Source organism: Phytophthora sojae (assembly GCF_000149755.1).
Source record: "Phytophthora sojae unplaced genomic scaffold PHYSOscaffold_9, whole genome shotgun sequence".
NCBI lineage: Eukaryota > Oomycota > Peronosporomycetes > Peronosporales > Peronosporaceae > Phytophthora > Phytophthora sojae.
In genome coordinates, this window is record NW_009258123.1 from 1,299,087 (window position 1) to 1,312,047 (window position 12,961).

Genomic DNA, 12,961 nt, shown 5'->3' on the forward strand with positions numbered 1-12,961 from the left:
GTTTTTTTCGGCAAACTTTCGCGAATACATATCACACTGGAATAATCACTTGGGTTATGCTACTTGCATCAACTATTTCAGAGTAAACACATCGGTTTTGAATAGATAAAACGCATTTGCTATAATGCATGTTATGGCTAGCGAAGTTGAGTAAGCAGTTAGATTAGGCCACGCCAATGTTGAGCTCTTTCACTAGATCGTGGCAATTGAACCCCTTTCGCGTCTCCGTCTCAACCTCATTCCTCAATTTGCTCCATTCTCCACTCAACAACAACAACAAAAACTTCACTCGCAACTTCCGTCTCCCTGTTTCAGTTCACCGATGACTCCGACGAACTACATCGCAGCGAACTCACCGAAGGGTCCGGGGGGGGGGGGCGCATGGGAGATGGTGGGATTTGTCTCGCGACCACTTTGACCACATTTGACCACATTCGACCACATTTGACCACAATGTTGTCTCGATGGTATGTCTCGATCCTGGTGGAAAAACAGATGTGCTATGAAAGTTAGATTTTATTGCTATACGCTAAAGAACTCTGTTATCGTACGAGTAGTATTCTTCTTCGCTAGCAAACACGCAGGATTTTGAGACCCTTCACCGCACTTTAAGTGCTTCTGGCGGCAGCTCGAACACGAAGTCGCCTTGCTAGCTGGAGCGAGAGGTGGAGCAATGCTGTCAGATATCTCGTTGCCGCTACTCGCTGGCTTGGGACAATTTTTTTCTGCTGTTCGACGTCGTTTAAGGCGGCAGCGTAGTTGATTATCCGTGAGGTTCGCGTCAGGGTAATATTTCTTCAGCTCCTGCTGCAGCAATATATATTTTCCACGAGTATACACCAGCGAATCAGACAGTTTACGCAACTCAGCCAAGTGCTCTGGTGCGATAGTAGATGGCCGAGGCCGTTTTGCTGGAACACTTGATTGTCCTGCATCTTCACCAATCCCAACAGTGTCACGACAAATAACCTGCGGTTGTAGTCTTGCTGGAGGTGTGTCGTCTGCATTTGCACTAGTTGCAGCTTTAACCGCTTGCAGAACTTGACAGAGTGATCCATTCTCATGACCCTCTTTACAACACAGTCTTTCATCACTTTTTCACACAGCGACCCGTACAGCTCTGTAGCGTGTAGCCATGCCGTCGTAAGCGTGTGATTGTCAACAACTCTGTTTTGATCTGCATACTGATCCTCTGATATTGGAGTGGGGGCCAGATAGGTGAAGCAACGCTCGTGGTTTCGCTTGATACCACTGGAAAACAGACCCAAAAGCTTGTAGTAGCGCTGTTTGCGCCTACGCTCCATATTGGCCATGGTACGTTGCAACCCATTCTGCGCGGTAATATCGTCATGAACCATCTCCATGAGTGAGTTCGAGAACACTAGCTTTTGGCTCAGAACAAATGGAAAGTGAAAAATCATATCGGGCCATTGTGCAAAGTAATCCGAGCTCACAGTGAAAAAATATGATCCTGTTACAGCGCACCTATACTTCACAAATACCAGGTCGCACTTGCACTCCACAGATTCCACCACACGACGGCAATAGTCTTTCACCTTCGGATTGCAGTTGCAGTCTCGGCTGATGCACGACGGCAGACCTTTGCCTCCTCGATACTCCGGGGTCCACACGAACAAGGGACGTGAAAACAGCCGCGACAACTGCATGTCATCCACCTTTTCCTCAGGATAAACTAGACGGGGAGGGAATGAGCGCCGTCCAACCGCCTCGACCACTGCTGCCTTGTTATCATTGCGCGCTGCTGACAAGGCCATGCTTACTGCGAACTCCTCAGCTACAAGTTCTCGGTAGATAAAGGGAAAACGGCTGCGCCCCTCCGGGGCTGCGGCCGGAGTTCGGAGATCTCACCTAATTTATCGGAGTTCGGGGGCCTGTCGGCCCCCGAATCTCCCATAGACCAAGGGTCCGAGGGGCGAGAAGGAGCGACTCCGTGACGGCAGCGAAGTCACCACCCTTGAAGACCGGCCCACCGATGTCAAGGAAGATGCGAAGCTCGTGTCCATGGGCGAGTTGTTGTCGTTCGCTGACGACAAGGACCGCATGCTCATGATCGCCGGTACACTGGGCGCCGCAGCGGCAGGGATGGCTCAACCGCTGCATATCGTTCTCATCGGAGACGTGTTGAACGGCATGAACCCGTCGGACTCTTCTTCCAGTATCACCGGCAAGGTGGACGACGCTGTGCTCAACTACGTCTACGTCGCGGTCGTCGCTATGGTCGCTGGGTTCCTCCAAGTGGTCCACGACAGCGTCGCGCCAAGTGAAGCGAATCCGCGGCGCCTACATGAGCTCGATTCTGGCGAAGGAGATCGGCTGGTTCGACGTGAACGAGCCCATGCAGTTGTCCACGCGGATTGTGGAGGCGGCAGTGAAGCTTGAAGAAGGCATGGGCCGCAAGATCAGCGATGGGATTCGCAACCTGTCCATGGCGGTGACTGGAGTCGTCATCGGGTTCATCAAAGGCTGGGACTTGGCGCTCATTCTGCTGGCCCTGATGCCGTTCCTGTCCATGAAGGTGCTGACCAAGGACACGCAGACCGGGATCGAGGCCTACGGCCAGGCCGGCGCGATCGCTCAAGAATCGCTGAGTAATGTGCGGACGGTCCACACGTTCAACGCCTGCAGACACTTCATCGACAAGTACGCGAGCGCCTTGGACGTGGCAACCCGAGCGGGGATCAGCAAAGGGTTGGCAGTTGGATAGGGCACCGGACTCATGTTCTTCACTATGCTCTGCACGTATGCGGTTGGCATGTTCTACGGCGCGTACAAGGTCGCCAACGACCAGCTTGATGGTGACAAGTGCGTTGGCTCCGGGTGTTACGACGGAGGACGCGTTGTTGTGGTATTTGCAGCAGTCTTGACGGGGTCCATGGCAATCGGGCAAGCGGCGCCGAGTATCGAGGCTCTCGTAGCTGCTCGAGCTGCTGCGTACAACATCTTCGAGACAATTCGTCGAGGGTCTCTGATCGATCCGCTGAGTACCGAGGGCAAGACGCTGGAGAACGTATCGGGTGAGATCGAGATCAAGGACGTGACGTTCGCGTATCCCTCTCGTCCGGACGTTCAAGTGTGCAGCAATTATTCGCTAACGATCGGAGCGGGGGAGACCGTGGCGCTTGTAGGACCCAGTGGAAGCGGGAAGAGCACCATTGTCGCTCTGCTGGAGCGCTTTTATGATCCCTTGAGCGGCGTAGTGAGCGTCGATGGGGAGGATGTTCGTGGATTGAACGTCAATTGGCTCCGTCCGCAGATTGGGCTCGTTGGTCAAGAACCAGTGCTGTTTCCGACGACGAGTATGGAGAATATCCGCTATGGAGCGCCGTCAGCATCGGATGACCAGGTCGTTCACGCCGCCAAGATGTCGAACGCGCTGGAGTTCATTCAGGCGCTTCCTCGGGGCTTTGATACCGAAGTGGGGGAGCGCGGGACGCGGTTGTCGGGTGGGCAGAAGCAACGTATCGCCTTCGCCCGAGCCATCGTGAAAAACCCGCTGCTGGATGAAGCGACAAGCGCATTGGACACGGAGAGCGAGTACGTCGTTCAACAGTCTCTGGATCAGCTCCTGGCTTCGTCCAAGCGCACCACAATCGTCATCGCGCATCGACTTTCAACCATCCGAAACGCGGACCGTATTGCGGTACACAACAACGGATCAATCGTCGAGATCGGGACGCACGACGAGCTCATGGAGATACCCAACGGACACTATCGCCATTTGGTCGAGTCTCAGAGCTCACCGGCTCATGCTGACAGCGATGTAGTTGCCTCGAGAGCGCCAAGAGAGCTCGACATGCCCAATTCGGTCCAGACCAGCGCTGCCACGGAGTCTTCAAACGACAAGGTCGAGTGTGTGGGGGCTCCTGATCAATCTGCCACGGTGCTGTCTCGGGTGAGGAAGATGGCTTCACCGGAATGGGCCTTCTTGGTAGCTGGAGGTGTGGGTGCCGTGCTCAACTCCGCAGTATTCCCGGCATGGGGTGTCATGATGGCCAAGATCACGGTGCTCTTCTTCGACTATGACAAGACGGAGCATGAAATGGTCCACGATGCGCGGTACTGGTCGCTGAGCTTCGTCGCTCTGGGGTTCGTCTATGGTATCTCAAAATTGCTACAGCACTACTGCTTCGCCGTAGCTTCCGAGAGATTGGTAGCTCGCGTTCGCCTCGCTGCATTCACCGCAATGTTGCGTCAGGATATCGGGTGGTTCGACAAGTCGGAGAATGCCTCGGGAGCTCTTCTCTCTCGGTTGTCCACCGACGCAGCGACGCTACAGGCTATGACGTCCGAGTCGCTTAATCGGTTGGTCGTGAACGTGACGACGCTGGGCATCGTCTTCGCTGTCTGCTTCTTCTTCAGCTGGCAGATGACGCTCGTCTTCCTGGCCGTGGCTCCAGTGCTTACGATCTCCTCCTTTATGGTCAACAAGTCCGTGGCCGACGGGGACTCGACGTCCAAGAAAAATAACGACGCGGATGCAGAGGCCGGTGCGCTGTTCACCAACGCAGTCGACTCGATTCGTACACCGTGGCGTCTCTCAGCATGGAGAAGAACTTGAACGCCAAGTACAAGCAGCTGCTCGATACTTCAAAGGAGACGGATCTGCGCGCTGGCCTCGTTGCTGGGGCTGCGTTCGGCTTCTCTCTCGGTTCCATGCTGCTCGTCGCCGCTCTGCTGTTCTACGTCAGTTCTCGGTGGATTCCGCGCGGCACCATCACGTTCGAAGACATGCTCATGGTCTTCTCGCTCAGCTCCTTCTCCATCGGCTCTGCAGCGCAGGGAGCGACAGACCCGACGAAAGCCCAGCAATCAGCAGAGAACATCTTCCAAGTCATCGATCGAGTACCGGCCATCGACGTCATGTCTTCTTCTGGTCGCACCTTTTTATCCGTGAACGGGGAGCTGGAATTCCACGACGTGCACTTCGCGTACCCGTCCCGACCGGAAGCGAAGATTTACGTTGGACGGCGTGGATTTGCGTCAACTGAGCCTTCCGTGGCTTCGCGACCGCATCTCGCTCGTGAGTCAAGAGCCTGTACTCTTCGCCGGAGCCATTGCTGAGAATATCGCGCTTGGTAGACCCACTGCGAGTCGCGAGGAGATCGTTCAAGCCGCTGCAGACTCAAGCGCGCTCGAGTTCGTCCGCAACCTCCCGGACGGCTTCGACACGGACGTTGGCGATCGAGGAGGTCAACTCTCAGGCGGCCAGAAGCAGCGGATTGCATTGGCGCGAGCGATTCTGCGGGACCCGAGTATCCTCCTGCTGGACGAAGCCACGAGCGCTCTGGACAACGAAAGCGAACGAATCGTGCAGACGTCGCTCAACAAGTTGCTCAAGACCAAGCGCTGCACCACCATCATCGTGGCGCATCGGCTCTCCACGATTCGCAACGCCAACTTGATCGCAGTGACGGAACAGGTTGTCATTGTCGAGATCGGCACGCATGGTGAACTCATGCAGCTTCCAGGAGGAAGATACAAGCAGCTACTTGCCCGACAAACGTACTGATGTGTCGTCTTCATTATGGCTACACTGCATTTAACAGTTATTAATACCCGTTAATCACTCTCCACCAATCAAATCATTTTACTTATCCCCTGGCCAATCAAAAGTCCCCTATCATTAATCGCACCTTGTGCCTTTCAAAGCCCAAAAAGTATGCCTCGCCGCACCCATTTGTCCGTGGCGCAGAAGGCCGAGCTGCGTCTGTACTACCGCGCGCACCCGGACCTGACCCATGAAGACATAATCCGCTGGGCGCAGTTGCGCTTCTCCGTGCTGCTCGGCCGCTCCACCGTCGGCTCCATCTTGCGGGCGCCGCAGGACTCGAGCCTCAATCCGGACGCCAAGCGCAACCAAGAAGGGCGCTTCCCCGAAATGGAGCGGGAACTGTACCAATTTGTGCTCAATTCGCCCGATTTGGGCGATCTGAGCGATTTGGTCCTGTGCACAAAAGCCAACGAGTTGCTCCAGGGGCAACAGTCCGTGACCAAATCGTGGGTCTTCCGCTTCAAGCAGCGCCACGCTTTTGGTGCGCTCAAAAATCTGCGCAGACTGATCGACGACTATAATCCTAGAGACGTGTTCAATTTGGACGAGACCGGACTATTTTACCAGATGCCGCCGCGGAAACTTCAAGGTGGCAAGACCAAAAGACCAAAACATTTGACAGTCGGCCTGTGCTGCAACATGGACGGCAGCGAGAAGCTGGAGCCCGTCGTGATCCACAGCGAGCAAAATGGGCTCGACGGGACCCAAATTCCAGTGCGACATTATGCCAATGCTCAAGCCTGGATGACGGGGGACAACTTTACCGACTGGCTGCAAGCTTTCAACGCGCTGATGAAAGATCGCCATGTGCTGCTGTTGGTGGACAACGCGCCGTGTCATGGCACGACGGAGTTTGAGCTGTCGAATGTTCGGGTGTATTTCCTACCGCCCAACACTCCGTCCCACCTCCAGCCGATGCGAGCGGGGATCATCCAGCAGTTCAAAATTCACGTTAAGGCGCTTGGTGTGCAGCGGATTCTGGACCACCAACGTTCTACTAGGAATTTGGGCAATGGCGAAGCAAAAATGGGTCTTCTTACTGCGGTGAAGCACATTGTGCAGTCCTGGCAGCACATGCCTCCTCCTTTTATTAGGAACTGCTGGGCCCATACCGGTATCGTTTCGGGAGATACAGTGCTGTTGATACAACAGCAAAATGTGCCAAAGATCCCAGTTGACACGTCGATTTTGGACAGAATCATCGCGATGGTTGAACCGAATGAACCGATGACCGGACTGGAGTATATTAACGCCGAGGAGAATGTACCGGAATGGATGCCCTTCTCTGAAGAATTACCGCCAGCTCCGCGGTCTCGACGTGCGACCCACACACTGCAGGAGCATGATGAATCGGAGGAGAAGAACGACGAGCAAAGTGAAGTGAAGTCGCTCAGTCATGGAGATGCACTTGCAGCTGCCATTCAGCTCTCAGCCTATGCATTTGCCAATGGCATCGACGCTCCCGATCTTCAACGAGTCATAGAGTTTGCCCGGATGCGCTGTCGTGGAGATCCAAGCACGTAGATCGCAATGCCGTCGGTGACTGAAATCATAGCGTGCTGTTTACAAGAGAACGCAATGGTTAGGGAGAAGAACTACGACGTGGAAGAAATGAGTGTGTGGTTCCTGTTGAACGATGTTTGGTCGATTTTGGCTTACTGCTGCTTGTGGTAAGTAGGTGTTGCTGTCCCAGTCAATTGCAAGAAGACTTCGCTCGTCTACCGCTCATGCTACGGCAGAAACTGCGTCTCTTGCTTGGTAGGAAGCACATACTTGTCAGCCAGCACATCCGCAATCCAAGCATTGATAGCGTCTCCAATCGGGTCGACGCGTTTTCTGGACGTTGTGCCCTACACCCGCAAATGCAAGGCGCGGACCACCAGAGCACAGCCTCTCCAGCTCCAACGGAACTTCTTCTTGGATGTACTCGTCGGTTTGCGACCAAGCGACCAGTGTTGGCATGTTGAGACTGTGCAGGAGGGCGACTTGGTCTCGCACCAGGTCAAAGTCGGTGCTTCTTGCGCGGACGACTGCGGCGACGAACGGATCCACGGGCCAATCCGCTGGGAAGCGCAGCAGCTTGGTGTAGATAGCTTTGACAGCGTGGGACGCTATGGAGGCTAGAACAGGGTTTCCCGACCCCAGCATCTTGATCACCAGCGCGTTAGCCCGAGGGCGCATGACGTGATGGCTTGCTACAATCCTCAACTTCCCGTGTGTTATGTTGTGAATCAGTTTCTTCTTACTAATAGCGGTGCAATTTCTGGGCAGATGCCGCGGCTGCGAAGCAGGCTCAGGAGATGCCCTTGGGTCGTACGGGTCACACTACCGAAGTATAACCAAATGATGTTTTGTACCTTCCTATTCAGTATCAAACGGTCTTAATTCGTGCACTTGATCGGTCGGCTGGAAGTACAGATTCCATCTTACTCAGTTAGCGATCGCCTTACTGCATGATCACCATTAACGTTGTCCAGCTGATTGAATTCATGTTGAGCAGGTTGGGTTTTATTATGGACGATGATATGGTGGATAAGAGAATCAGTAAGCGTTGGTTTGAGTGATATTTTAGTTTTTTTCGGCTACTATCAGGTAGTTAAATAAGCTATGTACTGATATATTGGCTTGCTAGCCTGGTACTGTGGGGGATATTTAACGATGCCCACCCGGAAATTTGTTGCAATCGATTCAGCGGCCAACGGTGGCAACGCCAAAGCCACTTATAATGGTTCGGAAAGTGTTTATTTACTACTGTAGCATGGAAACCAGGACTAAGCAAAAGACTATTACATTGATTTACGGTTGAAAGAGGTCGAAAGCTACGAGATGCGGCACGAGATCCCTTGCTGTTACGTCAAGCCTCTTCCCTGTCTTCATTTATGGCGGCGACGGATGACTCGGACATGCAAGTTCTAGTTGATCAGCATGTGTGCAACGTTGGGAACCCGCGCGCTGTCTACCACTCATGCCGAGCACCTTGTACACACGTAGCGAGTCTAACACAGTAGGTTTGGGCTCATAACCCTGTTGAAATGTGAAAGCAAGCTAACGAGCGTCCACGCTCAGCACAAGGGACGAACAACAACAGGAATTCACGACACTAAACGACACTTGTTATATACTGGGCAGATTCGAGACTGAGGCTCAGTCTCGATCTCCCTTGCCTATCCTACTAACAGATACTCCTGCCAGCGACTCTCTGCAGCTCTCCGTAGCCGCACAATCTTTAGGTGGCAAAGGCCACGACCCGTTGCACAAGATCTCACAGCGCTGACCAGCTCGTCGATGCTCCAGCGTCACCCATATTTCAACAACGACTACGACGACCTGCTCGCCAAGATGTAGGAGATGCTTCTGGGCTTCACCTCACCAAGGCAGGGGCGAGTCCAATACTTTGCGTCGCGAAGTTAGGACCCCCCCCCCCCCTCCAACATGCATTGGTGGACTCTAGTATTACAGTAATAGTGCTTCGGTTACGAAGTATGGGCAGCCCAATCAGGATTAATTCTATGCACCTGATATGTGGCGCACATGAAGTAAACGCATACTGAAATCAAGTAAAGTCATTTAATAATCTCAGAAATCGCATGGTTTCTTGAAATTCACGGAAAAGTAGAGGTGTTTTCGGTGGAGTAGCAAACTAGTTGACTAGGATATTCGTTTCCAGATATTAAGGGTAAACGTTAAGTACGACGGTACCAGCTCTGTAATGTTTGGATGAAGGAGGACTTCTCCGAGGAGGGTATTTGCGGATAGCGGGCAGTCTGGGTTTCTAGTTGCTATGCAAGTGGCTTCTGCAGCGATTTTGATCTATCTACGAAAGCGCGGAGAGTGTTTGGCGCGCTGCTACTAATATAGAATAATGCTGAAGTTTAATACAAATGTAGCACTGTGCGCCTACGATAGCATGAGCGATGGCGAGATGATGAAGCGAGGCTCGGTAGGTAGCGCGGCGACGTACAGGTGGTGATATTTTTTTACCGTGAGCACGGGGGGGGGTTGGCTGCTGTGGCGACCGAAAAAGCTGAACTGAGGACGAGTCCACCTCTTTTAGTTTGTGGTCGTTTTCTTCAAGGAAGGATCCGTAGTCTAGATCACTCACAGAATTTTTTTGCGGATCGACGTACCTAGTCCAAATCACTCAGTGCGAAATCCCAAAGGAAGTTCCGTAGTCTAGATCGCTCACCGTTTCTCGGAAATGTTTTGGAACCATCTATTGCAGTCAAAATCACTCAATATGAGCTGACACAATGAAAGTTTTCGGACTTGTCACAGAATTAGGCTGAGTTCACGCTAACGCGAGCTCAGTCTAAGCTGCGATTTGGTAGCACTTGCGAGGAAGTAGGTGTTGAGTCGGTTTCTGACGACGAGTTGTTGCTGATGTTGTAGCTGTAGCTGTGATATTCCTTCAATCCTGACGTCAAGCACATTAAATTAAATATAACAGATTGGCGAGATTGGCCAACAAATCAACATTTGATGTAAACCCCTTAAAAATCGCTAGTACCCAAAGCTTGCAGTTCAACGTTAATAGGCCGATCTGTTAACAGTATTACAAGCGGAAAGTCAGTGAATGAATGCTCTCTATCGGAATTGGTCCACCTCAAAAACACTCTATAAAACCTTGTTATACTAAGCAACCGGTAAGCTACGAAACATTGCACAATAACCTTCGCAGAGTTATAAGGCAAAGCGTCATCGAAACACGCAGTATGATCTTTCGTCATTACCCTTTTCGCCACCCCGTGCTAGCGTTTTTGTTTGTAACTCAGCTAGCGTTTGTCCAATTGCAACAAAAATGACCGTGTCTTCCTCCGGCGCGCTCATTAGTATGTTATTGCGTATTACTGTAAACGCGATCGGTCACAAGTGGCAGAAAACATAATTTTGAACTTGGTCTTGATCACGGCAAGGAACGTGAGCAAGCTTGGGTGAGAAGTCGCAAACGACTCGTTAATAGCGCGGCTGAAGATGTCCACCGTCTCCCAAATGGTCTTGTATCCTCGACTAGCTACTCATTTCATGTCCACCCGTTGCGACATGTAATTTAGTTGATGGGACAATGTCCAGAAAACTAAATAGGGAACTCCCCGTAAAATATCCCTTAATCTTCCGTAATCCGACTCGTAAACTACCCCAAATCATAAATGACGATTTCCGTGATATACTAACGCATTGCATTATACGTTGGGCCACCCCGATCCTGATAAGCGCTTGTGCGAGTTCGCTGATACAAGCGACGAACACTGGAGCGCCGCGTTAACCCACGCGCCGCACGACTTCAACATAATTTTGGAGCTCGGTGTCACAAACGGCTAATGATGTCAGAGGCGCATTTTGGGTGGAGCCAAACGCAGGAGATCGTGAAAAAAAGATACATTTGTGATAGTGAAGACCTCCAAGTGTGCTGGCTATTTAGTTCGTCGACCCACTGGATTCAGTCTATATACTAATCACAGAAGCTTGCGCTCCATTTTTTGCGTCCACGACCATATCCTTGGCAGTTTGCGGACAAGCTGACAAGCTTCATCGCTGGTCACTTTTGCGGATGTATGAAAGCCAAGCCATCCCGGTGACTCGAACGGCTGGCATGACCTTTTGTCTAGCTGAGGGTTATATTTCACCACGGCAGCTGCTCATATCACTTGCAGACCCCCCCCCCCCGTGATTCGGTTTTTCAATGGTCAACACAGGAGTGGGTAATAGTAGTTCAATCGGTGGCCGTGGATATTCCAGCAGATTTGAAGCTCGGCGACGATCAAGTCTTGGGTGATAACGTGGACCGAGTGTGGTAACCTTTTGGTGCCCCGGAACTTAGCTCCAGATTTGCATCATTGGTCATTTTTGAGGTGCACAGCCGACAAACATTGTGTCGAAATACACCTTGTCTGATATGAAGGCGGTTCCAAGGCAGGTTGTTGCGCGGTGCCTCCAATACACACAATGTATCCGATGAGCCACCATTTCCCCAGATCTCTATTTTGTGTATTGTTTTTTTGTGGTTACCGTCGATAGCACTCGGGGCGAGCACTGCATCAAACCCCACTGACCGGGTCCATGGGGTACCCGCTGACTACGGCAATTTTCCAGTCCAGCTGCTGGTGCTGAGCGACCAAACGAACAACCCCATCAGGAGTCCTTGTATAAGGTACCGGAGTTAGCGGTGGCAAGTATGTACTCGTTTCGAACGTGTGCCTCTTTAATCTCGACCTGACACTTTGTAACTAAAATTTATAACTCGTAATCATGAGTCTATTTCAGAGATCGTTGATCTAATACAGACTTTTAAACAGAGTTTTGTTATTCTGTTTGGTCAAAATAGATGCAAAGCACAGTGGATATAATAACAAAACGAGCACATCATCTTGACATTAACCCTGATTTGATGGCTGAGCTTTGACCAGCTTTTTACTTCAGGATTGATCTAGCGTCAGATTACTGGAAATTCCGTTTGAATTGGCACTTCGAGCCCAGGAAAAATACCTGCTGCTAGTTATAAGGTACATATACATGCATTCAGTCTATCAGGCTCTGCTAGGAGGATCGATTATGGGTGCTGGTCTGTTTATATATTCATTGTTATTTTTCGATCTAACTGGATTTGACGGCTAAATGCGTACAAGCCACGATAGAACCTTCTAAAATGACGGGTCTATTCTTTATGAAAGCCCGGTGTAAAACTTCAGCTTACTTACGTGGGCTTCTCTGGTTCCGCGAGTCGGGAGGTTTCCGATTCGAACACCCAATCCGGGGTAGTGTTTACCGGTCGAGTGGGCCACACTATTTGGCGCGGAGCTTCGACCGACGACGTCTCCACGCATCTACATAGTATCTGTAGTCTCCAATTGCAAACTGGACCATATTGGCAGCGTTTTCCCACTTTTGTTCGCCCTTGCTTCTTATCGTTTGCTTTGCCGTTGCGAGCTGCATGTGTAGATTCTCTAGCTTCTTCACATCCTCGAAGTTAGCACCGCGAATTAAAGCGATCTCGGTGCGTTGGTCCAATTGATGGGGTTCATGGATGCGATACCTATCATCGCCGTGACAGGCGCCACCCACCTCCAGAGATGCTGGCGACGATGCATAAAAAGAAAAAAAGAACTAGTTGCACGGTTTAGATCACGCGAGGTCTATCGATCTCTGCAGTCGCCACTCCGGCAGTAGAGCACGGTAACAGCGCAGTACTTTTGTCATTAGGCATCTTCCGGCCGCGGAATGATAATGGGCTCCTAGGGTGCGTATTTATGCTCGGATCAGAGGAATTTCCATAAATCAGTGATTTTCACTGAGATTTGACAAAATTGTTGTGACAGTTTGCCTGAATTCACTGACGGAGGTATAGTACTATAGTACTAGCACATCCATACAATTTTCAAGTCAAATTTGAAA

The 12,961-nt window shown here is 51.5% G+C and overlaps 6 protein-coding genes across 6 annotated transcripts; 4 read left to right on the plus strand and 2 right to left on the minus strand.

The window, feature by feature from the left end:
* Nucleotides 1-1,022: 1,022 nt before the first annotated feature.
* PHYSODRAFT_409574 (hypothetical protein) lies at nt 1,023-1,736 on the minus strand (the record flags this gene model as incomplete). The annotated part of the gene is made up of 2 exons (XM_009536387.1): nt 1,023-1,549; nt 1,643-1,736. Coding segments are annotated over 2 exons (621 nt in total), but the record flags the coding sequence as incomplete, so codon positions are not given.
* A 286-nt stretch (nt 1,737-2,022) lies between these two features.
* PHYSODRAFT_338544 (multidrug resistance protein ABC superfamily) lies at nt 2,023-5,530 on the plus strand (the record flags this gene model as incomplete). The annotated part of the gene is made up of 5 exons (XM_009536388.1): nt 2,023-2,226; nt 2,258-2,680; nt 2,726-4,528; nt 4,570-4,949; nt 5,011-5,530. 5 exons carry the CDS (start codon nt 2,023-2,025, stop codon nt 5,528-5,530), a joined length of 3,330 nt encoding a protein of 1,109 aa, XP_009534683.1.
* A 135-nt stretch (nt 5,531-5,665) lies between these two features.
* PHYSODRAFT_393185 (hypothetical protein) lies at nt 5,666-5,968 on the plus strand (the record flags this gene model as incomplete). The annotated part of the gene is made up of 1 exon (XM_009536389.1): nt 5,666-5,968. A coding segment is annotated over one exon (303 nt), but the record flags the coding sequence as incomplete, so codon positions are not given.
* Nucleotides 5,969-6,058: 90 nt separating this feature from the next.
* On the plus strand, nt 6,059-6,556 carry PHYSODRAFT_410770 (hypothetical protein; the record flags this gene model as incomplete). Its single annotated transcript, XM_009536390.1, has 1 exon — nt 6,059-6,556. A coding segment is annotated over one exon (498 nt), but the record flags the coding sequence as incomplete, so codon positions are not given.
* Nucleotides 6,557-7,348: 792 nt separating this feature from the next.
* On the minus strand, nt 7,349-7,762 carry PHYSODRAFT_521461 (hypothetical protein; the record flags this gene model as incomplete). The annotated part of the gene is made up of 1 exon (XM_009536391.1): nt 7,349-7,762. A coding segment is annotated over one exon (414 nt), but the record flags the coding sequence as incomplete, so codon positions are not given.
* A 3,177-nt stretch (nt 7,763-10,939) lies between these two features.
* PHYSODRAFT_522468 (hypothetical protein) lies at nt 10,940-11,092 on the plus strand (the record flags this gene model as incomplete). The annotated part of the gene is made up of 1 exon (XM_009536392.1): nt 10,940-11,092. A coding segment is annotated over one exon (153 nt), but the record flags the coding sequence as incomplete, so codon positions are not given.
* Nucleotides 11,093-12,961: the final 1,869 nt, after the last annotated feature.